General features: G+C 42.0%; 2 protein-coding genes across 2 annotated transcripts in view; both read right to left on the bottom strand.

Moving 5' to 3' along the window:
• The window catches only part of bcl2b (BCL2 apoptosis regulator b), a 30,218-nt gene extending 11,964 nt beyond the window's left edge, over nt 1-18,254 (bottom strand). The window contains exon 1 of the mRNA XM_068340737.1: nt 17,103-18,254. Within this exon, the coding sequence (XP_068196838.1) occupies nt 17,103-17,651 (549 nt within the window). The 5' untranslated portion in view covers nt 17,652-18,254. The remainder of the gene's footprint in view (nt 1-17,102) is intronic.
• Nucleotides 18,255-18,696: 442 nt separating this feature from the next.
• On the bottom strand, nt 18,697-27,799 carry kdsr (3-ketodihydrosphingosine reductase). The gene is made up of 10 exons (XM_068341438.1): nt 27,025-27,799; nt 26,072-26,161; nt 25,758-25,814; nt 25,565-25,630; nt 25,393-25,488; nt 25,052-25,243; nt 22,822-22,905; nt 22,643-22,726; nt 22,434-22,535; nt 18,697-22,353 (listed from the first exon to the last, which is right to left on the bottom strand). The coding sequence occupies exons 1-10, from the start codon at nt 27,211-27,213 to the stop codon at nt 22,234-22,236; spliced, it is 1,080 nt and encodes a 359-aa protein (XP_068197539.1). The 5' UTR covers nt 27,214-27,799; the 3' UTR covers nt 18,697-22,233.
• Nucleotides 27,800-27,931: the final 132 nt, after the last annotated feature.

Below are 27,931 nucleotides of genomic sequence, written 5' to 3'. Positions count from 1 at the left end.
GGGAGTAAGACCATCTTCAACCTCTGATCTGCTTATCATGCAATTTGACCCTCTGGGTTTTCTCTTTGGTTCTGTCTCATGGACACAGAGATTTTAAACTGCTGTCTTTCTTAGACAGCTTTTCAAGGGGAAACAGGAAATACCAAATATTTGCTGGTTTCTTCCCCAAGGTATTAGAAAGTATCCGCCGACCTGCATGGGAGATAATGAGTCATTTTCTGTGCTTAACTAGTTTAGTTATGTCAAGCAGCACTTTTCCTACACAGAAAAATGATTAGGCAGTCATCGGTTTTGGAACATTTCTTGGAGTAATTGTGGGTGGACTGAGCCTGAAATAAAGGGATGTGGGTTAAAGTTCATCTTGTAATTTAAGAGCCTGTTGAAGCTTAGTTCTATAAATTATCCTGCACTGTTTCTTTCCTACACATTCGCTTACGAACACACTTATAATAAAGCACACACTGCTGCCACTCCTCTTTGATTTTCTAATGAGCCGCTTCTCAGATTTCTGCACAGCTAATTAAAGTCAAACAAAACTCTTTTCAACAGCCACAGGGGATAACAGGGGTAATAAAAAAAACAAAATGCAGAGGAGGCAATAATGTCCTTTCCAATTGACCCGATTTAAACCAGACATTGATGACCCCCCCCCCCCCACACACACACACACACACACACACTCACACAACCACCACCACTCTAGACCCGTAAGTCACGAAAGAGGAAGCTGTACCCTGGCAGCACAGTCAAGTTTGATCAAATCCCTGGAGCGCTGTCTATCGACTTGCCCAGCAAAAATGAGATGACGGAGGAGTTTGTTGTAATACCCATTACCTGGCAAATCCCCATGTGCCAACACTGGCTAACAGCTTGGTGCTGAGGGCGCTGAGCCCATCACAATGCTGTGAAAATAACGTAATACTGTACTTGGAAACAACATCCACTCAGCCAAGTGATGACAAACTGCACAGAAAGCCAAACTGTCCGCAAAATACACCCAGTAAATTCACACCACCTCCGTGGCCTGTAGACAGTTTTCTACTGTTGATAATGTTAATCATAAAAGAAAATGATCTATTATTCACCATTATTTTAGTATTGAAAGTAGTCCCGTGTCTGAAAATACAAGACATGACCCGTAGCTAGCTAGCTTAACACAAAACCATAGAAAGCATGCCTGACTATGGCATAGCTACCCGTGTTTTTTTCAACAGGACAGCAGAAATTCTGTGAAACAGTTGGTCCGAAAAAGAAAACCAAACAACAGGGTACTAGCAGAGATTTAGGGGTGCTTGGAGAGCTGTTGCTGTTATTATCTTCATAAAAAGGTGGTTAACCTTCTCCTCAGCTAGCCATTTACTGGATGCAGATATTAACCTGCCAACAAATATTTCTAATCATGTCAAAGATTTCCTGCCGTTCTGTGTTTTTCATTGGATCTTCAAGTTTCCTTATCTATAATGTTAAACTTTTTTAACAAATATTTTCAATGATTCAAGACAATCATAAATACTGTATGTTTATCTGTGTGTGTGGTCTGGTGGGTAGATCTTAAGAAATAATTTATCCTAATTTTCCTTAATCCGTTAGTGTAGATTTATCAATAATGAAAGTAAGAACTAAATGCAGCTCTTATCTACATTATATCAATGCTGATTATTTTGATCTTTAAGTTGACGTACAGAGCCATAAAAGACACTTGGAGTTGCTGTGGTGGAAAGTTTTAAATACAATAAAATAATACAATAAAATAATATAATAAAATAATATCATTTCATAGAACCAAAGATCTGGATTGTTGTGTGTGTCAAATTATTCAGGGCTCGTGAAGGTGGCCCCAGGATGTCTCGAGGTCATGAAGACGCTGCATGAAAATAATTACTTTTAGATCATATTTGGAAATGCTTGCATGACTGTTGGTATCCTTGGAAGAAGTTAGACACTGACAGAAGCAGCTAGCCAGATCATTTCATACACTGTACGTACTTGAAATTAGAATGTATGTTTCTGCACAGGGTCATGTCTGCAGCAGATATGTCCTCACAGGGTTCGCGTGACTGATTATATTATGTCATCAAATAGTTTTGTGAAACTGTCGACTTGATATTTTTGGTAACGTCTGGAGGTCATGACGTACCAACTGAAAGCCCGTAAAGAACTGGCTGAAAGCAGATGGGCCGAGGTTAATACCTCCTCCTAGTCACGCCTTTAGAGTAGATAAAGATATGTGATCCATTTCCTAGTTTGGACTTGAAGTTTTTTCCTGTACCCAGAATATTCTGTAACAACACATCAGAGGACTTTTTTATCGTCTCCAGAGCTCTCATCATGCTTAGATAAGTATTTCTTGAAATTGTCTGTTGAACCTGTCTGTTTGTCAATATCATCCTGTGATATTATTGTACTGCTACTTAACCTACACAGGATTTGAATTGACAAATACATATCTTGTATTTTTATACACTGTCTCCTGTCCATAGTTTTTCTCAGGTGTCATCTAGGACTTGGGTCTCAGAGTCAGCCATTTGCCTTCATCGGGCTTGACTGCAAAGGTAGAAACATATTTGAGGTGGAATGCTACCATAAAGGCTCATAAATATTCAAATTCGCAACAGTGTTTACAAAACATCCCAGAGTCTTCTCTACTGGAACATGAAATGTGATTGCCAGTAAATCACCCAAACCCATTGTGACACCATATTTTTTTTTAATTGTCTCCATGTTTCATTGTCTGAAGAGGCAGATACGTGAAGTCTGTAACTTCACACATGAGACACTGGCTTCTTTAACAATGAAAAAGGCTTTGCTTGTTTTACTTTTTATTGATTAAAGAGAAAGGTGATGGAGGATAACTGCAGGAGTTAAACCATCTGGTTTGTGCAGAACCAGCTCGTTTTTGATTGCTTTTTTTACTTGTTTTAATTGACAAAATGTTGTGATGTATTTAGTGCACCCTGACAGAGCTATTATATGATTATTGCAGGACATTTGTTTACGATGAGCTCATTGATTTGTCCTGAGAGCTTTGAAATGAAGGACTGGCCAACCTTGAAGGCCCAGAGAGGCGAGCACCGACAGATGGATGCAGACTGTATTTGCTCTCCTTCTGCACCCCTAGTTTATTGGCACCTCTGCACGTCTCGAAGCTGGAGTGTGCCAGTTATATCAAAGCACAGAGGGAGTCAGAGAGAGACAATCCTTTTTTTCTCAAGGAGATCTCTGCAGCTCAGTCAGTCTTTTCCTTCATTCTTTAAAGGAAGTCCGTCCTATGGTTGACCTTGAAACCTATTTCAACCTCAGCTATTGATCCAAAATTCTTCACATCTCCCAAAACCTGGCTCAATGGCTCCCTTCAACAGATACAATGCATTTGAAAGGGGATGCCTGCACCGGGTCCAGGCGACCTTCAGTAGCGGAAGAAGTGATGATACATGAAGTGGACAAAAAGCTTTGGTATTACCGTGCTGCTGTTAATATCAAACCTCTTGCTGGTTCAGAGCTTCCCAAAAGACTTTCATCATCACTCCTCGGCCCGTTTAAAAGGCCACCGATGAAGTACGGAAGCAGGAGGAGAGAATGGAAATAAGAGATCTTAGTCATCATCTGCACTTTTAGAGGCTGATGTTTGCAGTGCATTAACCTGGCATGAGTGACTTTCCACGAACGACACAACGCCTGCCCTGCATGGTATGTGGTCTGTTCCACTGTTGCCTCAAAAGAAGTGAAAGCATGTGAAAGGCAAACAACTGTAGTGCCATTTTGTGACAATCGTGTGAAACTCTTGCGTCATTTAGTTTGAATTTTCAATTCAGGAATGCAGAGGCATTTAAAGAGCCACTTCAAGGCTGAGCGGTAACCCTGGTAACCATTTTAAACCTATAAGTTGACCAAAATGGCAAAGCCATGTGATTCACATTGCATGTGGGCTAACGATTAAGCATTAAGTCAAAATGTCCACATTTTAAACAAGACTACTGAATTGACATCAGAGAATGGAAAAAAGAGCACTCCTAATTTGAGGGGGGAAAAAATGACAGAGCTCAAGGCAAGCCCCTTTTTCTGGTATAGTTCACGTTGAATCCACTCAGAGACCGTGGGAACCAGCAGAGTCCTGGGTGGCCTGTTGCCACTCCTGTAACAAACAAAGTCCGTCGGAGGAGCTCATTTCCTGTGACAAGGTCGACACGCTGCTTCAATCCTTAGAAGTCATATCAACTGACCCTTTAAGACCTCAAGACCACACAACCATCATCTTAAATGAAGCAGAGCTAAAATTAGGCACAACTGATCCAAGCCAGAAATGGGTACTGTATAGAATGTAATAACTCTGATGTGTTGGATATGCAGCACTCTTCATGTGTTCTGAATTCGCCAATGAATTGAAGAAATTTGGTTGCATCATGAGACGGTGAATTCAGCTGCATCTTGTGTTTCATCTGAAGTTTCGAAACATTTGTGATGTTTGAAAAGGTTCTTTTTGAGAAGCAGTGATTGTGAAAGTGTTTGTGAAAGAGCTTGACAATTGGGTAAGTGTTAAGTCACTTCCTGCGTCAGTTGCTGTGGGAATTACATCACCGTCTGGTTTGAGACTATGGATTCTCTGTGGTAGAGCCAAGTATGGTTAAATGACAGGAGCTGTGGGTAACTGGGGAAAGACTACAGGCAAGCCAAACATGTAGTCACAATAATACCACGGAGAAAAGGTGGGGGTGTAGCAGTAAAGCGCTACAGCTCGTAAGAGACTGTTACTAAGATATTTGTATTTGTTTTGATCCATGAAGTAATTCCTAAATTCCTAGCCTAACAATAAAAAGCAGTAGCAACAGGGGGAGTTTTACGATCACAGAAAGCAGTGATATAATTTTTTTTCCTTTGATGAAATTCAAAGTTACTTTTCAGAATAGAATGAAGTGCCGAACCAATGGAATTTAATCTCATTTAATAGAGAATCAAACACGTCAGCAAGGGAGAAAGTATTAGAATATCAAAGCGAGACATATAGTCCCTCTAGTCTTCACTAGATAAATGAATGCTGAAGTGTTTTGGCAGGCTGATACCAGAGTGGTTTACGTGATTGAGCTATGTGCATGCAAGGTTTCAAGTTCAGCAGTGTTCGCTGTGCACCCATGTAAATATGAGAGGCCACAGTCTGGGACAGCGCAGAGCTGATCCAAGCTCTCAAATACTTGATAATGTCAAGGAAAACAATCATCTGTTTCAGGAGCTGCTCCACCAGAAGCATGTTTGAAGCAACAAGCTGAGCACAAATACTTCTCCATAAACTCAAAGTGATGCCATCTCCCAACACTTAAATATTGTGCTTTAGTCAAATTTAATGCTACTTTTACTACAACTTATCAGTCATGTTCAATTGTGTCTGTACACCACAATATTGTACTTCTTACTCTAGTGCAAAGTTGCGTTTTCAAAAAGTTTCGGCATCGTGTGAACGGGGCCTAAGACCCACCTCTTCGCTATCCTTCTTAAAGAATGAGGTCACTCTTATGCAATGTGACTGCGGGCTGAGAAATCTTGGCATGTAACTGCTGCTTATATCACGTTTCCTCATCAGCTGTGTTATGAGCGATCCCACAATCAACTCAAATGTTGAGCCCTTTTACTTCCACATTCTCTCCTCTCAGACTGAGAACACTGGAAAAATGCAATGACCTCTCTCAGGCGACCAGCTGATTTTCATGCAGGGGCAGAGGAATGAGAGGAATGCATTGATCTGTGGAAACAAACAACAGCAGTCTGTGTGTGTGAGAGTGTGTGAGAGAGAGCGAGAGAAAGATTTTTTTGATTTTTAAAAACACCTTTATTCATAAAAGACAAATTACAGAATAATCACATTGACACAAATCCAAGAGATTTACATAATGTGGATTTTCAATAATACTGTGCGTTTTCTGAACAAAGAAATATCTAACCTTTTAACATTTATCAAATTTAAAAAAAGACAAAATTAAGAAACAAAACCATTATACGTTATAATGGACTCTACCACCCTGGCGGCTGTCTCTCTGGCCCCTTCAGCCAAATCCCTCTGTTCGTCTTTGTGCTGTTATCCGTGTCCTGCGTGCTAGTCTGTGGCTTCAGGTTGGCGGCTGGTGACCGTAACCATCCAGGCAGCTGTCTCTCCGGCCCCCTCAGCCTCCGTGATGGTCGGCGACTGTTTAACCTTTGCGCTGTCACCTGTGACCTCTGGGTTGATGCCCGGTGATTCTGCGTGGGGTGCAGTTGGAAATTCACAAGGCTGTGTGATTGTGAAATGAGGACTGTAGTACTGGAATGCACCAGAACGATTGGGCCCCCCGGTTGTTTAACGTTCGCGTTGTCACCTGTATTATCGTATTATTCTGCGGTTCCGGGTTGGCATTCGGCGACCCAGCGGGTCAAGCAATCGGAAACCCACGAGGCTGTGGCTCTGGGCCGCAGCGCTGGACGCTGCCACAGCCTCGTAAGTAGCTGCAACTACCGGCTCTGCTGCTCCTGCCGTCGGTCCCCCCGCCGGCACAGCCGCCTGCCCCGTGGCAGCCGGCAGCCAGCGTTCATCCTCTCCCTTCTGACAGTTACGAATGAGATGTCCCTCCCATCCGCACTTGAGACATTTCATGGTCTGACTGGTGACATAAACCGTGTAGTCATAGTGATCAATTTTAAACGTGTGTGTGAAATTCAGCTCTTCATCGAACCGATTAGGGATCATCATAACTTGTCTCCGGAAGGCGTAACATGCTTGAGTGGTATCGCCGACCAGGAACAATAGTGATAGGACCCAGGAGCCAACCATGTCGCGACAGCTCCTTCGCCAGGAGCTCTTCGCTGAGGTACAGCGGTGCATTCGATATGATCACCGTTTTAATCGGGCTAGCCAGGGGGTGGACGGGGATGAAGGTATTTATAATCACCACCCCGCTCACAACCACTTAGTGCACCTTTTCAATTTTGTCAATAAAAATTACCACAGCTTTGTTCATTCAGGAGCCTGCTTCAATGTTGTCATAACCAACCTGCTTTCCCACTGCTAAGTACACCTCCCCCACCGAGTAGTTTAGGGGGTTGTAAATTTTATCAGATGCTGCCGTGTGAGCTTCGCCAGAGCGGCTTTCTCCTCCACGGTAGCCCATCTCGGCACTACCACAGTGCCTTCTAATCTCCTCAAAAGTCTCACAAACAACGCTACTGCGAAGTAACCATCACGAACTGAAAGTGAAGATGCACGTATACAAAACAAACAAAAAACGACAGAGTGAATACACACTTGGACGCCACACTCCCATCTATTTCTCTCACAAACTCCTAAAACGTGACCGTGATTAAATTATGAGAGAGAGAGAGAGAGAGAGAGAGAGAGAGAGAGAGAGAGAGAGAGAGAGAGAGAGAGAGAGAGAGAGAGAGAGAGAGAGAGAGAGAGACCAGCAGGCCTGATATGAGAAAGAAAGAACGCTCTATAAAGATCATTATTATATAAGTAACTAATCATGCAGCCATTTGATGTTTCTTTGACTTATTTCTTCCAGATTTTCTCACAGCCGTGTGACCTTGTCCTGTAAGCAGAGACCACACAGAAACAAGCACAGCACACCTGATGCATGATAGCAAGTCACCCATTGTGACTCTGGAGACCTTGTGTGAGAGCATGCAGGAATTAGTTTCACAAAAGGGGAGGCTTTTATGTGTTTTGGCAGCCCTTCTCTTTGGATGAAGCCACTGAAGAATTTTGTCCATGGAGAACAGTGGCTGCTGTCTTCTGCCATGCAAGTGAATATCAGCATATGGATGCATACACTGGTTGCATGCATACGATGCATACTTAGGGCAGCAGTACCTCAGTCCAATAAGTCTTGGACTGGAGAACGGAGGGTTGGCAGTTCAAGACCCGGGCAAAAAATTATGGAGTGTGAGCTGACAGTGTGAGTTGTCAGTTTACCTCCCAAGCATTGACGAGGTGCCCTTGAGCAAGGCGCCATTTCTCATTGGAGGCGCACCATCAAGGAGCTCCCTGCCGCTATACCTCACCCTCACCTGCATGCCTACAGGCCCCTTGTGTGTGTGTTATACACACACTGTACTGTATATGCATGCAACTACTAACCAGTGTGTGTAGAATGGACTACTAATTTCCCTACGGGGATCACTACAAGATCTATTATATCTTGAGTTGTGACCGTTAGAAATGTTAATTTTCTGACATTTTCTTTGCTGTGTATCATGCATATTTTTACAACCACCTCTTTCTAAGTCAGCTGAATGTTCAGCTGAGAATTTGATGATGTATTAGTCAGATGACTTTAACAAGAGAACACAACCAAGTTTGCTCAACAAAGGTCTCTGGCCTGATCCAATCTAATCCTCTTCCAACTCTCTACCAGCAGTACGAAATCCAGTGACATCAAAACTAGCAAATTTGGTTTGGCCCTTCAACCCTGGTTACTAGATCACTTCGCCCATTTCCATCTTTAAAGCCCTCCCTACATGCTTGACATTCACTCTCTCCGCCTTCGGAACACTGTTAGTCTCACCTTTTGATCAAAGACACCCTGTGAAGTCTAGTCATTTCATCCAGAAATATCTTTCAACTCCCCAGTCCTCCTTTAATGGCAAGCATGTGGACTCATGTAAATTAAAGGATCCAGAGGTCTGAGTCCCCTTGGCAACAGTCCCTCCCTCCCTCATTTACAAAGCAAGCTAATAATTTCAAACCAAAACCTTGTTGTTTCTTTTAAACGGCAGAATAGAGGTCTGTGCACATTTGGTGTCATCCAGGTCAAGGTACATTTCTGTATTGAATGAAATCAACTGTATTTGAAACTTGAAGATGTTTCACCTCTCATGTAAGAGGCTGAAGAACTAAAGCATTGAACTTATAAAACATAGAGAAGCAGGGTGGAAGTTAGAAATTAGACTTCGTTTGCACTATTTTCTACCGCAAAATGTCAAAGATAAATGCAGAACATGAATATCACTCTACAGGGTTTATTAAACTGTTGTGGTTAATTTGCTGACACAAGAGTTGTCTACACATTACATTTAACGCCTCCAAACAGCTAAAGGTACATGTAATAACTGAATACAGGCCTTGTAAAGATGTTGACATGTGCCACAAGATGGACACATCCTTAGCGCACGCACAAGCAAAAAAAAAAAGCGTTGCTACAGAAATGCTACACAAAACATCATAAAAGAAAGCAGTCACTGTCAGGTCTCATATTTCTGAGAATCCTTGTTTTCTTTGAAGTGTGTACCATTATTGAAGTCGTACCGACAGCCCACCGACCAATTAAAGGTGTCGTATCTTCAGGATCGACCCAGTGAAATTGATGCCATATAACACTGTAGAGTAGCTGGGAGAACCCAGGTGAGGTGAGGCATCCTTGTCAGCAGCAGCAAGTAGTCACGCTCCTCTGAAAACAGCAGGGGTTATCTGTGACAGCGGCAAAATGTCTGTGCAGCGCAGCAAGCTGACAGAATTCAGTTGTAGGTTTTGGGCAGACATCAAGGGTTCATTTTGCAAAAAAATGAGCCTGCCCTGAAAGGAGACATAGCAGCAGGGACTCTGCTTTTATCTTACGAACACCAGGAGCATATATTACAACCTGCACCTCAAATCTCAAGTCCTCCATCAAAGGTGGCTCAGGGTGGTGCTATCTTACTGGGATGCATACATGTACAAAACCAAACATGCTGAAAGATTTCTACAATTGTTATTCCACAGAGCTGCTTGTTCCTTAAACATTCATTTAAATACATCACCTTCATATACAATCTGAGTTTTTGGCCAGAGATTCTAATCAGTACTGTCGGAAGTCATCAATACATCAGCGTCAAAGTGATATCCAAGCATGGCTGAATTCACTCAGTCTTTACTGCAACAGATCAGATTTCCTGAGAGCTATGTGGAGAGGGGTCCAGAGAATTTTTAACCCCAGACCTCTGTGGCCTAGGCACAGAAATCTATTCATCATTATCTGGCTGTTGTCATTTTTTTTTTTTTTTGGAAGGCATGTACTCAGAAAAGAGACAATAATGGCATGCTGTTTGTTAATAGCCACTGCTGTGTCCAGTTGCATCAGGAAATCCCAGCAGGCATGGTAGTGGTGTGTGTGTGTGTGTGTGTGTGTGTGTGTGTGTGTGTGTGTGTGTGTGTGTGTGTGTGTGTGTGTGTGTGTGTGTGTGTGTGTGTGTGTGTGTTGGGAGTGAATGGCATGGCTAACAGGAAACTAGGCACCCCGGGGCCATCTATTGGTTCACATGTCACCCCGTGACAACACTGCATTATTCTCACTACCACATCCGCTTCTGTGTGTACATGCTGTTGTGCTGCAGCCAGTGTGTGTGTGTGTGTGTGTGTGTGTGTGTGTGTGTGTGTGTGTGTGTGTGTGTGTGTGTGTGTGTGTGTGTGCTTGTGTACACAGCCATTTTGTGAACAGTAAATACTGTAACTGATTTGCTCCAATGCATCCTCTTCTGTGTTTGCCTGCCTTTGTGTGTAAATGAACTGTACAAAACTTAAAGGACAATAATGAAATATTTTGTTCATGTATTTCCTCTAGTGTCTAATCATCTACCAAAGGTAACTGTTTTTTGTTTTTTTTTGCTTCACGGTGAATAAATGTTAGGGGTTACATTTGCTAGCCAAAGATATACAGTAGATCTGTCCCCCAGGAATTAGGGCAAAAAAATGTGTGAATGTTAACCTTTAAGTTAACAATGGCAATAGTCCTGGGAATGCATCAGGCCTTCTCTTTGTGATAACACACAGCAGCAGGCTACTATTGCTCTTGAAATTGAAAATATCAAATCTTTTTTTTTAAAGCCTGTAAGGGTTTTGTACCAAAAATATCTACAGACACTAGACAGTGGGAGGAACCGTTTAACCTTGCCCTATTTTGATATTCTGCACAGCTAGCAAGGGTGTGGCCGGTGGCAAAGTCAACTGGTGTCTCAGTAGGCTCCTCATTATCCACCTCCAACCATGACAGGAAAGATGGAAAACTCCTTTTATCTACAGTCTCAAATGGTTCATTAGTGTTCCTGTTTTTTTTATGTAGATTACCGGCCGGCTTTTGATGTGAACGCCATGAAAGGGAAGAAGCAAATAGTGCAGAGACTTATGTATTACATGACAATTAAAGGACCACACGGGAGCAGGGATGGCAACCATTCTAAATTTAGAGGCCTCTAGCGTGTACCTGCATTTTGCAAGAATCTGTCACGTTACCTGACACTAAAAGCCAGGTCTCAGAGTATTAGAGAGTTGGAGATGAAGGAATTGGGTATACGCATAAGTGTGAATGAGTGAATATGTCTATAGGGGGTGGAGTGGTTTTCTGACTGGGATAATAATGTTTTTTACAGATCAGGCACATGTCCCTTGTGAAACAGGAAAACAGTTGAGGTGATTACTGACTGGAGCTAAAAATAACAAAAGGAAACCATCATATGGCTGAATTCACAAACGGTAGTTGGTGTGAACAAAACCCACATGTCAGCAAGCAAACAGCCTACAGCGGTCCCGCACTGAAGGAGGCTTGGCTGACATAATCATCCAGTAACAAAATCACCCACACCCTTCACTGACCACTCAGGAAAGAAACACCCAGATTGTCTTCATTATTTATTTATGGTTGTTTTTCACCAGCAGATTTTCCCTAGGCCGTCCTGAGGAGACCCAGAAATTAGCACACAGGACAGGGAGGAGGTTCTCTGGGGAGTGGGGAGGTATTGAAAATGGGAGCAGCTATCATAAAGCACCACGTTTATGTTGCAGGAATAGGGTCAAAACTGCATTTCTGTTCTAACTATTTTGCTGCTTTGGTATCCCGTCACACTGGAGGTGCACATTTCTGGCATGTTTAGGAAATGTTTGGCAATGGTTAGGAACAGTATGAACTTCCTATAAAAGTAATGAATGAAATGTCAAGATGAGGCGAGGTCAAAGTGAATGTCTGGCCTTCCAGACATGCACATGCATTCCAGTCAACAGCATGGTAACAAAAATCCTTTGTTTGAGTGAACTGAACTGCAAACGGAGAGCTTCTTTATGATACCACCATTCATTCATTCATTTTCTCAACCCGCTTCATCCCCTTGCACAGGTCACAGGGACCTGGAGCCTATCCCAGCTTGTCTTAGGACGTGAGGCGGGGAAACGCCGGGTGCGATGCCAGTGCACCAAGGAGCTACAAACAGACTCATTCCTATGGTCAATTTGGGACCGGCCAATTAACCTTGAAGCGCATGTTTTTGGAGGTGGGAGGAAGCCGGAGAACCCGGAGAGAACCCACGCAGACATGGGAAGAACATGCAAACTCCGCACAGAGCCAGACTCGACCCAGAACCGCCTTGCTGCGCGGCGACAGAGCTACCCACTGTGCCACCGTGCCGCCCATGAGCCCACCAGTTTCCATAATTAAGACTGGCAGCACGTCTGCAGTTTCAGGATCATTCAATTTTTCAGGAAAGAAGACCAAAAAAAAAAAAAATTGCATTAAAATTTGAAACATCCAGCTTCCAGTTCAGGATAGTTCTTGCTTTGAGATAAGTGTTGAAAATGTCCACAAAAAGACATTTTTCCTTTATGAGTACTGACATAGACATATACCTGTTATATGACATTTCTTTCATGGCATATTAATTCTCAAGTTTAAAAAATTGTTTTATGACCTCAAATTTTGACCTTTAGCCTTTCATCCCTAAATAAAAGTGGACATTGGTATCAATTATGAAGACAGTGTTTCTGTCATCACTTCATTGTTTGATCCATGTTGACAACTGTGCTAAGCTTTATAAATTCCCCATCAGGCATCCCTGAGACAGACAGAAAGAGATCAAACCAGAAAAATAATTAATCCAGTTACAGCTTTAAAGCCACATGGAGTAAAAACAAAAAAACATGCTAACTTTATCGTCCGTCCAGCCGAACAGTTAACAGACAGCTCTCCAGATCGTCTCATGTCAGACCAGTATCTCATGTCTAAAAGCATCAGCAGGAAACCTTTCACGATCACATTGACGGGCTGATGGGTGGAAACACGAAGGTAGATGGTGAGCTGCCAAGTCCTGCTCAGCAAAAGGGGTACAATGCTTCTTTGCTTACCTCACAGAGATCTTTTGTGGAGCACAGACTCCATTATAGAGCCAAGAGACACAGAAATAGATCACACTGCTCTCAAAAGCAGTAAATTAAGCTGTTTTTTACTCTTTTTAAAATCACGGGTCAGAGCAAAGCCCTAAAATGTCATTTTCTTAAGTACAGTAATCGTTATTCCTCAGTCTGATTGCTGGATGCCTGAATTTTACAAGCACAGGCATTTTATGAGGATTGACTAACAATCATCTACAAATAAACTCAATTTTTCTGGCACAGAAGTGCTGATAAAGTGATAGCCATAAATTCTTCAAGATTGTCGTCTGGCTTATTTTTTTTCTGGAGTAGATCTATGTTGCATCTACAAGACATACATTTGATATAAGTAAGGTCCCATCTGGATTTTTGTAGTAAGATGCTGAATGTGCCTCCTTTGAGAGTTTTTTTCCCTCTTCTCCTCTACAGACATGTCACCCATCACTGCCCCACAACCAACTAACCTCAGCAACGGAGGAGTGGGTGTGATCGCCACGCAGTACAGTCACAACTTGCAGGTCTCACTTGACGGTGCAGACTGCATGCAGGGAAGTCCCCACAGGATGGACCCAACCCACGGCAGCTAACATTGTTTTCAAATGTGTACACACACCCACATCCACACACAAATTCATAACACAAGACTGTATCTCACAAAGCATTAGGCCACCTGGCTAGAAACAATCCTCAGACATAACAATCTTCCCGTTTCAGACTTCTAAAAGGTTTGCTCAACATTCAACTCCTTTCTCTCTCACCAACGTCCACCAGTTATCCCACAATGACAGGATTAATTAGTGGTTTAGTCTCATGATGATGTTAAATGGAAAGTCAACAGATCCCCAACAAATTGCCACCAAAAAACCCCAAAAACAAAACAGCAGTGAATGATAAATGCTAATTTTATTTTAGACCAGTAGACCACATGCATGACTTCAAGTATTTAGTTTCAGTAGTTGGACGCTTGGTGTTTAGGAGTGTGTCTGAACAAGCACAGGTGCACCACTTGGAGGTGGGGCTCTAGCCGAAACTGCAATCGTGTCTTAATGACTGCAATTTCTGTCACCACAAAGGGTGAATTCATACAGGTGAAGAGGACCGCCTGCCCAGGACAATGAAAGGACAGTGTGCAACATCCTGGAGAGTGGGGCCTAATCCAGAGCTGCTCCAACCACATTTGTGCTTTGAAAAATTGAGTAATTGCTTTGTTATTTCTAAAGGGAACATACTGTAGATTGGTTTAACTAAAAGTATGTTTGGCTCACTTGTAAAGCTGAGACTGAATAGCGTTGATGGCAAATTCTAATTTAGCTCAAATTGTCTGAAAAACTACAGGAAACAGATGGTGGCCTCAAGTTGAGATGAACAAATCATTTATGACCCGAATGGAACTTCAAAACTGCACAACCCCAAAACAAACTAGAACCAAGGTAGTCACAGACTATATCCCGTAACACCCCTGAACTCAAAATTTTACCCTGATCTTCTTGCATAGGTCAAAGATCAAAGCTAGTGCTCTGACCTTTGATCTGTGGTCTGACACTGGCCTTCTCCCTTGTCTCTCTATTTCATCCGGTTCCTGAGTGTACAAAAGTTGAAATTTGACCTTGACCTAGCTTTCTCACAGTGAATGTTATCATCTCATTCTCATCCCGTTTGCCGCCCGAGTAATGTGCTTTTTGTTTCATCTTGCTGTCTGCAACCGTTGGAAAATATTTGGTTGACTAACGGACAGACGAACAAACGGACAGACGGATGAACGGACAGACGAACAATTGCAATACATCACCGCTTTGAAGCAAGATGTAAAAAGCCCCTCAGGGAAGGTCACAGTGGGTGCATTTGGACATAAAAATGAACCACATGTGCATCATAATAATTCCCCCAAAGCTTTCACACCAGCACAGATGGGTTGAGAGATTACTACCAACAGTGGAGGTTATTGTTGGGGCTGAAGCTAACACTTAGGATGCGAAGGTCATCCTCAGTTCATCTGGGAATTAGTTTGAGCAATTGGGATTGTTAAACTTATATAATTGAAAATATATGTTGTTAGTATGTAATTGACTGAGTCGATATTAACATTTTTGTGACAACTCAACATTTAACATAACAGTTGAATAAACAGACTGACAAATTCCAAACCATAGACTGACTCCAGGGAGACCACTCTCCAAACAAGTCACTGAAAATTAAGAATCCGAGATCCATCCAAGAGTGTAAATAAAGCTTGGTGTCTGCAGCATCATTAATGAAATGTGAGCTTACTGAAACACATAATCACATCTCAGGAAATTCCCCACTTGAATGACATTCAAATCATTACATAAATCATTATCAGTGTCTGGTAGGCTCCCATCTGTCTGGGATGAGACACAAACACTACAATTATTAATTAAGCAAATGTTGATATAAGATCTATTAAATTATTTTCAGACCTTTGGAACAAAAACAACTTTGACAGAGGGGTTTCCTCAGTCCAGAGGGAAGAAATCCTGCCAAATGACCTAAAGTGAAAGCGTACGCATTCAAATAGTCCTGAATAATCCTCTGGATTAAAGAACTGCTGGCTCTCTCTGAAGTGGGTATAGAGCAGGAGAGATGCTGTTCTCTCTACACAGCTGGAAAGCACAGATTCTGATGACCTACATTATTTTACAGTGGGTGTAGAACAGCCAAACGTGCACTGCATTCAAGGCACGAGGTATAAAAAAAAAGCAGACAGAAGAGTTCCAACTAAGACTTATTGAGGACTGTGTTAGACACAGGAGCAGCAGTTCAGTGCTGCATGATCCCTCCCTCTGTTGCACCTCCTGCTACCTCCAGGGATAAAGCCAACTCAATGAGAATGTTAAACGGCCGTTCCCTTTGAGCTGAAATGTTCAATAGGAATCATTGATGACCTCAATGCACACACATACAGTTTTGATACCTTCCGACTAACTAACCCAGCAATGCAAACGTTATGATCTCATTGAGAAATCCTTTGTAATTTAAAGGCTAAAACATGGCTGATAGGGGGCGGCACCAGTGGTGCTGTGGGTAGTGCTGTCTCGGCAAAAAAAGTTGGTTCCCCGTTTCGAGTCTCGCTGGAGCTTGCATGTTCTCCCCTTGTCTGCGTAGATTCTCTCCGGCTTCCTCCCACCTGCAAGCGTGTTTGTTTGTCTACAAGTGGCTTCGCATTGCACTGGCGAAGTGCCTGGAGTGTCCCCTGCCTCACGCCCCCAGCCAGCTGGGATAACCTCCAGCACCCTGCAACCCACAATAGCGGAACGAGCGGGTCATGAAGATGAATGAATGAATGAATACATGGCAGATAGGTTAAAAAGACGGAGGATCACAGAAGAGGACTTGATATTGCATTTTTTTTCTGATTCAACTCGATTTTCATTACACTGTGATGCTGTGTGTGCGTGTGTATGTGCATGTGTGTATGTGTGGAGGCATCCCAATCTCTTCACCAGTTTTTTTGTTGGCTGAGGTGCCTCTTCCCTTCTGATGCCGCCATCACCTCACAACTCTTTTGGTAAAGCTACATTTTTAATTGTGTCATTAAATTCTTCTCGTGTAATGCACGTTAAAAAACAAAAACAACCTAAACCTGGAATTCACTGACACTTCGTTCTTATCCGTGAGGAGGACTGTTCCTGCTGTTGACAGGGCGGACTTTATTTAGAGCGTCGGGAGGTGTGACGGGACAGGCATTCTCATTGGCTGAGAACGTTTGACAGCCACCATAACAATCCAATCAGCGCAGCTCTTAAGCGAAGCCTTCCATCTCGAGCGTTAGTTCTGTAATGGGCGCGTCTACAGAAATGGATTTTTAAATTACTGTAGCCCCCTGTGCATTATATTCAATTGAATCATTAAGAGCTCGGTCAAACATGTGCAATCCATCTGAAATCACAGTAATCACCGCCATGCTGAGCAAAGGAGGAGTTTTGCACCCTCGTAGACACGAAATCATACCTACCCATCCCCCGTTATCTTGTATCCAGCTGTTCAAATGTCCATTTAAATACTCCGTCATCCACTCCACGATATTGTCCACCTGAGCTGTCATCTCCTCCTTTGCCATGCATTCTACGCAGACAACGCTCCCGAACTCAAAGAAAGCGATAATCCGGCCCCAGTTCACCCCGTCCCGGAAGAGTTCGTCTATCACCTCAGCGAATCTCAACTGTGCTGTTGTGGAGGTGAGATACAGCTGACGAGACATCTCCGTGAAGTCCGGCTGGTACAGTCTCTCAAGTTCATCTCCAGCCTCGCGTAGAACCCTGTGGATGGCGCCGTGCTGGGTGGGCAGGGGGGTTCGTTTGTTACTGTGGGGAATGTCCTCGTTGTCGGGCCCGATGCTGGCCTGGCGGCACCGACGGATCCAAGTCGGTGGAGGATCAACTATTGACCCATTAGTAGCAGCATCTTCATCCCGGTCATTGTCAAACGTCCAAACGTAGCCGTGTTTGGTGAGTTTATGGCAGATATACTCTTCAACAATGATGCGATTAGACTCGATCGCCATTCCGGCTTAAATTAGCACTCTGGTCGAGCTAAATAAAATGCATTATGATGGAATGTTTGCACTATAACATGCACAGCACAGGATTCTACCAAACTCGGTTAAATTTGCTTGATCATAAGCAATGCGCGATTAACCCGCAAACGAATGAAACGTTTCGGGAGTTGCCGAAATAAGTTATTTGTAATAACTGCGCCAAAAAAAAGTTTCAAGAGCCAGAATACATCGAGTCCGTTTCAGCCGCAGTTTTCATTTCCCGAATCCTTGTAGCGACGGAGGCGACCTTCTCTCTGCACAGAAATCCAGTATGCGGAAGAGGTTGGAGCAGTGTTGATCTATTCCTGTGCACATCACCCAGACGTGGATATGTTGCGAATAAAAACATGAATCATTAAACTTTTCCGGCTGTAAACGTTAATAGCTTTTTTTAGCAGCGTTTATGCACAACTCCGCGCACGACTGTGAGCCAGACAAGGTCGGACTGGGTCCTCTTCCTCGATAGCTCCTCACATTCCCGTCAGCAGCTCAGCCAGTCGGCCGCTCTCTGCTGGTGAGATGTTTTTCTGACGTCAGCCACGCAAAGTAATTCTTTTGGCTGCGCTCGGAGACCCAAAGTGCACAGGAAGAACTGCACTTAAAGTCGATAACTGCCTGCATTCTCTTGACTTCACCTATAAACTATCAATTACATGACTGAAATCCGGAGGACTTAACCCATGCTTACTACGGGACGTGCAAGAGGATCTTTTAGAAGCTGATGGTTAATTCATTAGGAGCCCAAGAACATCCCTTTTAATGTGGTTCCCTTGTGGATGGCCATCCGATCTTGTAGTACCAACATACCCGTACATACAGTATTTCCTTGTTCTCTTAGAGCCAATATCTATACTTCTCTCTCATGTACGTCCTGTTCGTATATTGTCTAAAATTTCATATGGTACAAATAGATGCTGCCCCGGAAAGTTCCCTCTGCTCAAATAGAATTTTCCCACATCCCCCTGTAGAGATATGAAATCCCAAACATCATCACAGCCTACACAGAGTAACATTTGTTTTTCTTCACAGGTATTTATTTCGTTTACCATGTAAAAAATTGGCCAGACATGTTCCATTTTCTACATTTCCTTTCAATGGCACACAAGGTGAAGGTGTTAAGTGTTTTTTGGCAGAAAAATGTAAAAAGAAAAAAGAAAAGAAACAAGGGTCCAGTTTGAATCACACGTTAAATACTAAAACAACTCATTGGGTATCTGATGACTATTAAACAATGGAAGCTAGCACAGAACCTATCTTGACTGTGTATTCAAATGCACTGTAAGCAAAGACTTGATTTGCATAGCTTAAAAGTTAAAACATTTTACAAAACTATTCAGTGGAATTCATGTTGCTACCTCAAGTTAAGAGAACCCTTGATGGCAATAAATGTACAAGAAAAGCTCTGTAGTGCAGGACAGGATGCCTTTACCAATATCAAATGAGAACGTCCTCCAGTGTGAGTCATCTATTCTCACTTTCATATGTTGGATTGGTGTAAGGCTTATTTTTGTCATAAACACACTGAAAACCCACAAAACTTGTTATTTTTTGTTTTTCATTTACAAGTATCAAAGAGTAAATATCAAATAAACTGGTAAACATGTTGGAAAAGCCACACTGTTGTGTGGGCAGATCCGTTCTCATAGTATCACTTCATCAGTTTCCATGTCTTTAAGCCTTGGAATGGGTCCTCAGCCTGCTCCAACATTTCTGCCTCCAACAAAGCAACATCAAAATAGATCTCAGAAAAACTAATTAAATTTTCAGAACTTGTTACACATTTTGGCACTCAAATATCGGTGTATTTAAAAACAATACATGTTCTAATTTGTGTTATTTAAGTACATTCACCCTGTTTTTGACAGATCCAAGAAAGACTGGAGAATCAACACAGTACTTTTCTATGCAAAACACATTGAAAAACATGCTAAGTAACATTTTTTCTAGGCTTGACAGAAATCAGGAGGGAATCAATACTGTGGGGTATGGGGGATGCAAAGTCCCAACTGTGCATGACAGCAGAGAGGATTAATTCCATGCTAGTCCCTGCTATCTTGGCCTGTATCTAAACCAGATCTCTAGCATCCCCCACAAGATCTACCAGGGACATGATTCAGTCCAAAAAGTCTCTCCCTGCCTATGCTTGAACCCCAACAGTCATCCAGTGTGGATCACAGCTGAGTTGGCTGCTTATGTGCTCGGACACATAGAAAAATGTGCTGAAAATGAAATGTTTACTTTCACATTTAGTAAATATTTGTGTATTCAGCTCGGTCAAATGCACAGGTGAGAAGTGGAACAACCTGTAACGCGCCGTCCCCGTACAATATTTTGACTTCATGGCTTTAACCCATAGTACCTGCTTCTCAGTCTTAAAGGATTTAAGTGGTGTAGATTTTCCCAAGAAAATATCCAATGGCTTTTCTCCACAAATGTTGGCTCAGTCACAGCAAACAGATGCAAACACAATCACTGTACACAGTAAACCCACAAATCTTTGCCTCTATATGCTTGGTCTAATGCTGCAAATATCATCTCCACTCCATTAGCGCTCTCACTCCTTTCCATAGAGCTGGATCACATCTTGACTGGGTTAACCCCTAACACAAAACTAGCCTATGATCCAAAGTTGTTTAAATCAATCCACTGGACTTTAACAAAGTTTCTGTCTTCTTCTTTCTTATCCAAGAGGCTTCTCCAGTTCTGATGGTGGCTGGTCTTGTCCCAGCATATTAACCTGTGGGGTGTGGTCAGTGCTATTCACATTCCAACGACCATCGTTGAAACCCTTCTGGCTTCCTCCCACCTCCTAAAACATGTGCTTCAGGTTAATTGGTAGGTCCCAAATTGACAGTAGGTGTAAGTGCGTGTTTGTCTGTGTCTCTTTGTGGCTCTGCAGTGCATCGGCGTCGTGCCAGTTTCCACTGGCTCACGCCCTAAGCCAGCTGGGATAGACAAATGAAGCGGTTGTGACAATGAATGAATGATTGAATGAATAAAATTGACCAAAGGACAACACGACATCTGCTAATTTTACATGCTGCAGTAAGAGCGACGAGTTAGTCTCAAATTATCACCATGCCTCCAAAAAAGATGCAGAAGTTGGAGAAAACTCAAGTGACAATGAATGCTTTCCTGAACAAAAAAAAAAGTTAATGGAAAAAAAAGACAGATATTACTGTGAACAGTACGGAAGAAATCCGAACATTTGTTCTGTAATGGACGCAATTTTTTTGCATGGGTGAGGCATGGCTAAATGTCAGCACCCAAGACAAAATGCAGCTTACAAAAAATGTATGTAGAGAAGGCTGTCAGCTTGGTGCAGAAGCCATCGTTAAACAGGAGGGGTGGTATGCGACATCACCTTTCACCCATTTACAATCAGGTCCTTTCGAAACTCCCCAAAAGAATGCCTCAGCAGACTAACCCACAGGTGATGTGTCTCATGCTGATGACACTCATTAGTATAAAAAGGCTCGATAAAACTCACATATCAACGACCCACCTTTGACACCCGATGGCACCCATATCAACCACTGTTAAGGAGCCAGACAGGTTTCAACAACGGCCGTTGAAATGTGAATAGCACTGACCACACCCCACAGGTTTAAATAAGCTGGGACAAGACCAGCCACCATCAGAACTGAAGAAGCCTCTTGGATGAGAGGTGAAACGTCTTCAAGAAACTTTCTGAATGTCCAGTGGATTGATTTAAACAGCTTGGATACCCTTGACCTGGATAACTGAGAACCTCCACAGACACCAACCTATGATGTGGTGAGAATACTGAGGGTCACAGCTGGTTTTGGATGTAGAGCTTATTCATTCAAGCTCGAAGATGCTCTGCCAGCAAAGACTTTTGGTTTGGGTAAAGGTTGAGGGGGAGGTTTGTTTATAGCGAAAAATGTTAAAATCTTTGCAATTATACATCTATTCTAGAGTTACAGTGGGGAGAACAAGTATTTGATATACTGATGATTTTACAGGTTTTCCCAAGTTGGTGTATCAAATACTTGTTGTACCCACTGTCATGAGACAATTTTACTAGATCCAAGCATTACCGTTATAGCTTTCATTTTCATCTCTGGTGGGAGACGTAACTTCAAGATGTAATTTGCACCAGTCAGAAAGGATATCTGTAATTTTCTGTAATAATAATAAAAAAACAGCACTGAGACAGAAATACTTGTAATGTTACTGGTTTTTCCTACTTTAAAACTAGGCTGTGAGATGTTTTAATCTGTCTTGGTCCCAAAAAACAAGACAAAACAAGAAAAAGGATGTGGGCATCTTAAACTTGAAAGACTAGTATGCTTATCCTGACAGGCGAAACAGAAAACACCTGGACTCCATAGAGGTGTTACATCAATCACTGAATAAAGCGTTAACATCTGCATCTTTCTTCATCCCATCTGTTAAGTGGACATCAGCTGACATCAGATATATACTCAAAGTTTGGTCTTCCTCCCCAGTTTGGTCTTCCTTATGTACTGGTAGTTTAGAGGAAGGATAAAATGTAGCTAACATGGATGTGGAGAAGACACGGCTGTTACTCTCTCTTGTCAGCTGCTTTCAACTGCTCTCTCTGAATCATGCAGCGGCGCACAATGCTGTCAAAGCTCCCCAGGTAGAAGAGGGCAATGGTACGGAATAATCCCATGGTAACAATCTGTGAAAAATTGATTGAGATTGGAAACTGTACATCACATAACATAACCATGTGTGACAATATCATGTGCTTAGCGTTACCTGTTGGAGACCCTCTGTGATGGATGTGACAGGTGACATTCCACAGGTCAGGGCTGATAGCATGTAACCATCAGGTCCAAAAGAACTGTTGAAGTTCCCTTGCTGCAAGGGTGGAGGAACAGGCAAATAGATTTACAATAGATTTCCCATTATTTTAAAATTAAAAAAAATCATTTAATGTTTAGTAGCTGCTCAAGAGCTTTTCTTACCACTGCATCCCGAACTATGATTTTGGCCACTTGATCAGGTTGGCAAATGCCAGAGGTTTCGCAGATTAATTTTGTCTCTAGAGGCTAGTGAAGGAAAGGAGATACAAGATAAAGCTTTAAATGTAGGTAAACTGGACTTAAAATTATGTGACACTGTGTTATCAAAATTAAAATAAGACCTTTGTCTTATTTTCTTCAGCCAGTCCTGGTGTTTCCGTGTCTGGGGGGTAGGCCAAAGTCACATAGATATTGTATGGCTTTATCTGTAATAGAAGCACATCAACCATCACTTAGAATTATTTTCCACCACATGAGCTAGAGGAAAGAATTGCAGACGGAATCACAAGAGTATATAAAAAAAGATTTTTGTGTTTTTTAAACTGTGAAATTGAAGGACATAAATAGTGAATTGTTAAAAATATTTTCAGTAGACAAATATAACCAGCAACCTGCTTCTTTTTCTTCTTCTGTGCCATCATACAGTCAATCCATGCAGCTGTAATTGTGCTTTGAATTAACCAAATACAGGATGGGGAAGATGTATAGAAGACAACTACCCAGGAGTCGGTGAATGCCGCTTCACTTTGCCATCTGCACTTCAAAGCCTGCATCAAATCTCCTAACCATAACCATAGAGACACTGACTCTATCTGGCCTATCTGCCATTCTCGCTCTGTCTCTCTCCTACCCTGTCCTTATCTTCCTTGTATTTCTTTTCCACCCAACCGGTCAAGGCGGAAGGCCCACCAGAGTCTGGGTCCGGCCCGGAATTTCTTCCTCAACGAAGGAGTTTGTCCTGCCGCTGTCACTTATGCTTGCTCTGGAGGGGTTCTATTGAGTTTTTCTGAGTTTTAAAGCACTTTGAAATGTCTGTTGCCAGGATTAAGCGCTTTATAAATAAAACTTGATTGATTGAAACAGGATTACATTTTAAAATCAGAAACTTATCAATCAGCAGAAACGTGTTGAAGAAAACATACTGGAAATTAGGTTACTATTTTTAAGGTCCCATATTCTGCCTTTATTGATAAAATCACTTGCAGTCCAAAATTATTAGATTTAAGGGGCGTGCCTCTGAGCTCCCTCTACCAATCCCTCCCCCCGCATGTAAACAAACGCTGTGCACTTGTATACCTGTTTAAACTAACTTCATTACTACGTATTTTGCTCTTATCTTTCTCATATTTTTCTGTTGTTTTTCATGATATAACTTGATTTTTCTGTGCTAAGCGTGGTGCTGCTTTCTAAGTCAGCTGAACGTACAGTAACTTGTGGTTTTATCTGAGACCAGCCAGTAAACATTGTGAAGGATTTGTGGAGAAAAACACACAATTCGACAGAATTGTAGAGACGACAACATATGATTGTGGACGGGAGGTAATTAAAGCTGTGACTTCTGACAATCATCGAGGACAAAGAGAGATCACTGGCCAACAACACCGGGGACCTAAGCTAATGCAGTCTAATGAAACATGGGATGTTACTGGAGAGGTAAGATGAAATGTGGAGGTTTTTTCTTGTATTTGTAGTATATTGAACTGTTTTCTGTTGGATGCTGTCCCTACTTTACCTCCGTCCTCGAAACTTACATGAGGAGGACGACGTATGTATCAATAAAGCACTTTACTCACAAGCAACTGTAAATAGGATTAAAACATGCTCTGAGTGTGGGTGTGAACATATGAACTAAACCCTTTGTCTCTCACAAGGCTGGGAATGAGTGATCTGCCTGGATTATTTCAAATGCAGGTCAATTGAACATAACCCTTGACTGGTGACAGATTATCTATTAAAGGGACAGTAAAGTTAATTTTAAGTGACATACATGTCATTCATCATTATGAAAAGTAGAAGAAAAAATTTATTTTACATGTATAGCATCATCCCTTTGGTCAGAAAAGCTTAAAATCTGCGCCACAGCAGTTTCCGCATTCAGTGGTCACGTGGGCGTCATACGTCACAGTTCTGTTGACATAACCATTCACCGCGCACGTAACCATGATATTTTTAGAGTTAATTGCGTTGTGGATTGCATTGTTTCTTAAGGCTGCCAAGCTATGTTGGGCGCCAGAGGAGAGGGTGTGTCAATCAATCAAAAATGGCTTTGGAAAAGTCAATCACTCTGTCAATCACACTGGGGATTACGTCAGGTTCGGCGCTGCTATGAATTTGGACTTTTTCATTGTGGATTTCAAGGTTTTGTATATTTATTGACGCAAGAAGCATTTATTTTTCAGATTATGGGAGTTGGTAAGGTTAGGGAGGACCACTATGTATATGACTTGGAAAAATGTTTTTTTCATAAAAGGGCCCCTTTAGCTCCACTCATTGTTAAGTTTACTTAATACGACAAGTATGCTTGGCGTAGAGTGGACAAAGATAATAAAGTGCAGCAAAATAAAAGCTCACCTCCATCTGCAGAGATTCTGCTAAGCCACGCAGGGCAAACTTGGATGGGGAGTAGGCAGTGTATCCAAACAGGCCGAGCTGGCCTGCCTGGGAAGACACAAATATGATTCGGCCCATTCTTCGTTCCTTCATTGTTGTTATGACGGCCCGTGTTGGGTAAACACTGCCCAGGTAGTTCACTTCCATCAGTTTCTGTAGGATACCAGGGCAGAGTTCACACATATTTTAATAACCTTGCAGTGGAGCGCTGCAAAAATACAGCCACATATTTCAAAACATGAACACAATATTGCTTCAACACCTATTTGCCATTTCTAAAGTGTAAACTCCCTGATACCTACTTTGAAATGATCAACTTCCAAATCCTCAAACTTTCCAGAAACAGATATTCCAGCGCAGTTAACCAACATATCAACAGGCCCCAGCTTCTCTTGAGCCTGCAAGACAAGATAAAGCCACCTTGATAATTCAGTTGAATTATTAAAAGCATACTCACTAAAGAGGTAACATTACCTGCTTTATCACACTTTCCACCTGGATATAATCACTGGAGACATCCACTGATATACAGAGCACCACCTAAGCAAGGAAATTGTACATAAAATAATAAAAATGAAATCCATTTTTGACATAAGTTGCCTTCTACAAACATGCATAACAGTCATAATAATCACTTAAGAATAAGGCCTAAAAGAAAAATCCATACCTGCTTATCATTGATGGTAAATTTCTCCACCTCTTTCTTTGCTTGAAGCAATTTAGCCTAAGGAACAAATTGCATGTATGAATGGTATGCATGAATAATTAATTTTCAAAACCTATGCAAGCTCACATACAGGTTATCTTTATAACACACACAAAAAAAGTAAATTTAACATCTTGAAGAGCATTTGACAATGAGTAAATTTACCTTAACAATATTTACCATATTTGACATCACAATGAATTGACCACAACAACAAGCAGCCTGTGGCTTATTTAGATACTTGAGAGTGATTGGAGAAGGTGGTTTGTGCTGACCTCATCTCTTGCCACCAAAGTGATGAATGCTCCTTGCCTACAGCACTCTATTGCAATGGATTTCCCAATCCCACTGGAGCCCCCTGTCACCTGCAAATTCAAATCAGCAGACAAGCATTAGTCAAAGGTAAATACAGAGTAGCTGATTAGCTACTCCAAAGCTGCGGGGCTGGTAAGTACCAACGGTATACGTGTGTTTCCAAAAGACACAGGCCTTTACAGATGTGAGGGTTAGCTCTGTAATACGTTAACAATTTGTGCATAATGAAACTAAAAGTGCCATTGTCACCAAAACCTGAAAAATCCATAAATTATGTTTTAACTTAAGAAAATTTAGTATTACACTATTCCTAGCAATGAGAATAACGTATTTATTATTAGAGGTTTGAATGGTTCAATGGTGGATCCAGATCAGTTTTCCAAAATACATTCTTACATTCCCTTGTTGCATGAAATTCATTTAACATCATAAAACAGCTAATTGGCGAGATAAAGGGTGATGCTGAAGTTCATAAAGGGGCCTCAGTGTATTGAATTAATGAAAATAGTTTTTAGTATTTGGCGGTGAAGTTTACCAATGCAGCGCCTTTGCAATCTTTTTGCAAGACAACTAACTATCATTATAGCGGTGATACATGAACTTAGCCTTCTCTCTGCTCAATTTACCGTTAGCTTAAGTACTGACATAACCTTTGATGAGCATTTAATGCTAACGTTGACTCGTTTTGTGGGCGTGCCATTTCTCGTGCTGTCGTCGTTCACTTGGCACTCAAATATGCTCCTGACATGAACCGAATACTGCCAGTGCTATGAGGAATAACGCATATCTTAAATTTACAACATAAACTCAGTCAACAAGCGTAAAGCTAGCCATACGGCTGCAGTCACTAGTAGAGGTTAGCTTTCGTCATCAGCTTTACAAAGCGGCGTAGTTAGCACTGTAGTGCACTTACCACGACGTGGGCCCCGTTTAGTTTCAATGGTTTGGGACTAATAAGAGGCGATATCATATATAACAGCAACACAAACGCAACAATGAAGGCAGCCACGATAAGGAGCATGACGAATGGCAAAAGGAGCCACCAGGAATTGATGAAAAGCCAATCCGTGAACGCAGAGCTCAACCCTTCTTCAGAGGACATGGGTGAATTTAGGCAATTGTTAGCTTGGTTGCTACTTAGCGGGCCAGGTTCGGGGGGTACGATAACAGAGACACGAAGAAGGCGGAGGCACCGACGAGGGTGGTAGCAAAGACCTCAGAGCAGGAAGTTACACCACTCTTCGTCGCAGTGAACAATGTGAAACTGCTATGTTGAAATATCGCGGTGGACTTCGCCTCGTTGTGTCAAAATTCATTCTGCAACCGGAACAAATAGAACTACGGACTGCAAGGACTGGTGATGGTTATATTTGGTACTTGTAGTTCTCAAGTCGTAGACACTTCTTTGGAATACGAATGATAAGCTGCGTTATGACTACAACTCCAACAATGCAATGAATCACTTCCTTTGTCGTCACTTGTTTTAAAAAAAAACCCTAATCTCAGAGTAGTGATTGGCAGATGAAGCCCCAACTGAAGGTTTTCATCCAATCGGTTCACTTCGGTTCGAAGCGTCTTGAGGTTTCATTTGTTGTAGTACGACATCTACCGGATGCTAAAATATCAGTTTGCATGCGTGTGAAGTGTGTGGAATTTTGCGGAAAGCCTATGAATAAAACTGTCAGCAAAATAAAATTTTAGTGATGGCAGTACACTGTGTGTATAAATAAAATTTAAAAAAATCAAATAAACAACTCTATTAATAATCCCCGTAAGGAAATTACTATTGTTTTACTCCAAATACTTACACAAATGTACAG

Source organism: Antennarius striatus, chromosome 18 (assembly GCF_040054535.1).
Source record: "Antennarius striatus isolate MH-2024 chromosome 18, ASM4005453v1, whole genome shotgun sequence".
Classification (NCBI taxonomy): domain Eukaryota; kingdom Metazoa; phylum Chordata; class Actinopteri; order Lophiiformes; family Antennariidae; genus Antennarius; species Antennarius striatus.
This window is presented reverse-complemented; position numbering and strand designations above follow the sequence as displayed.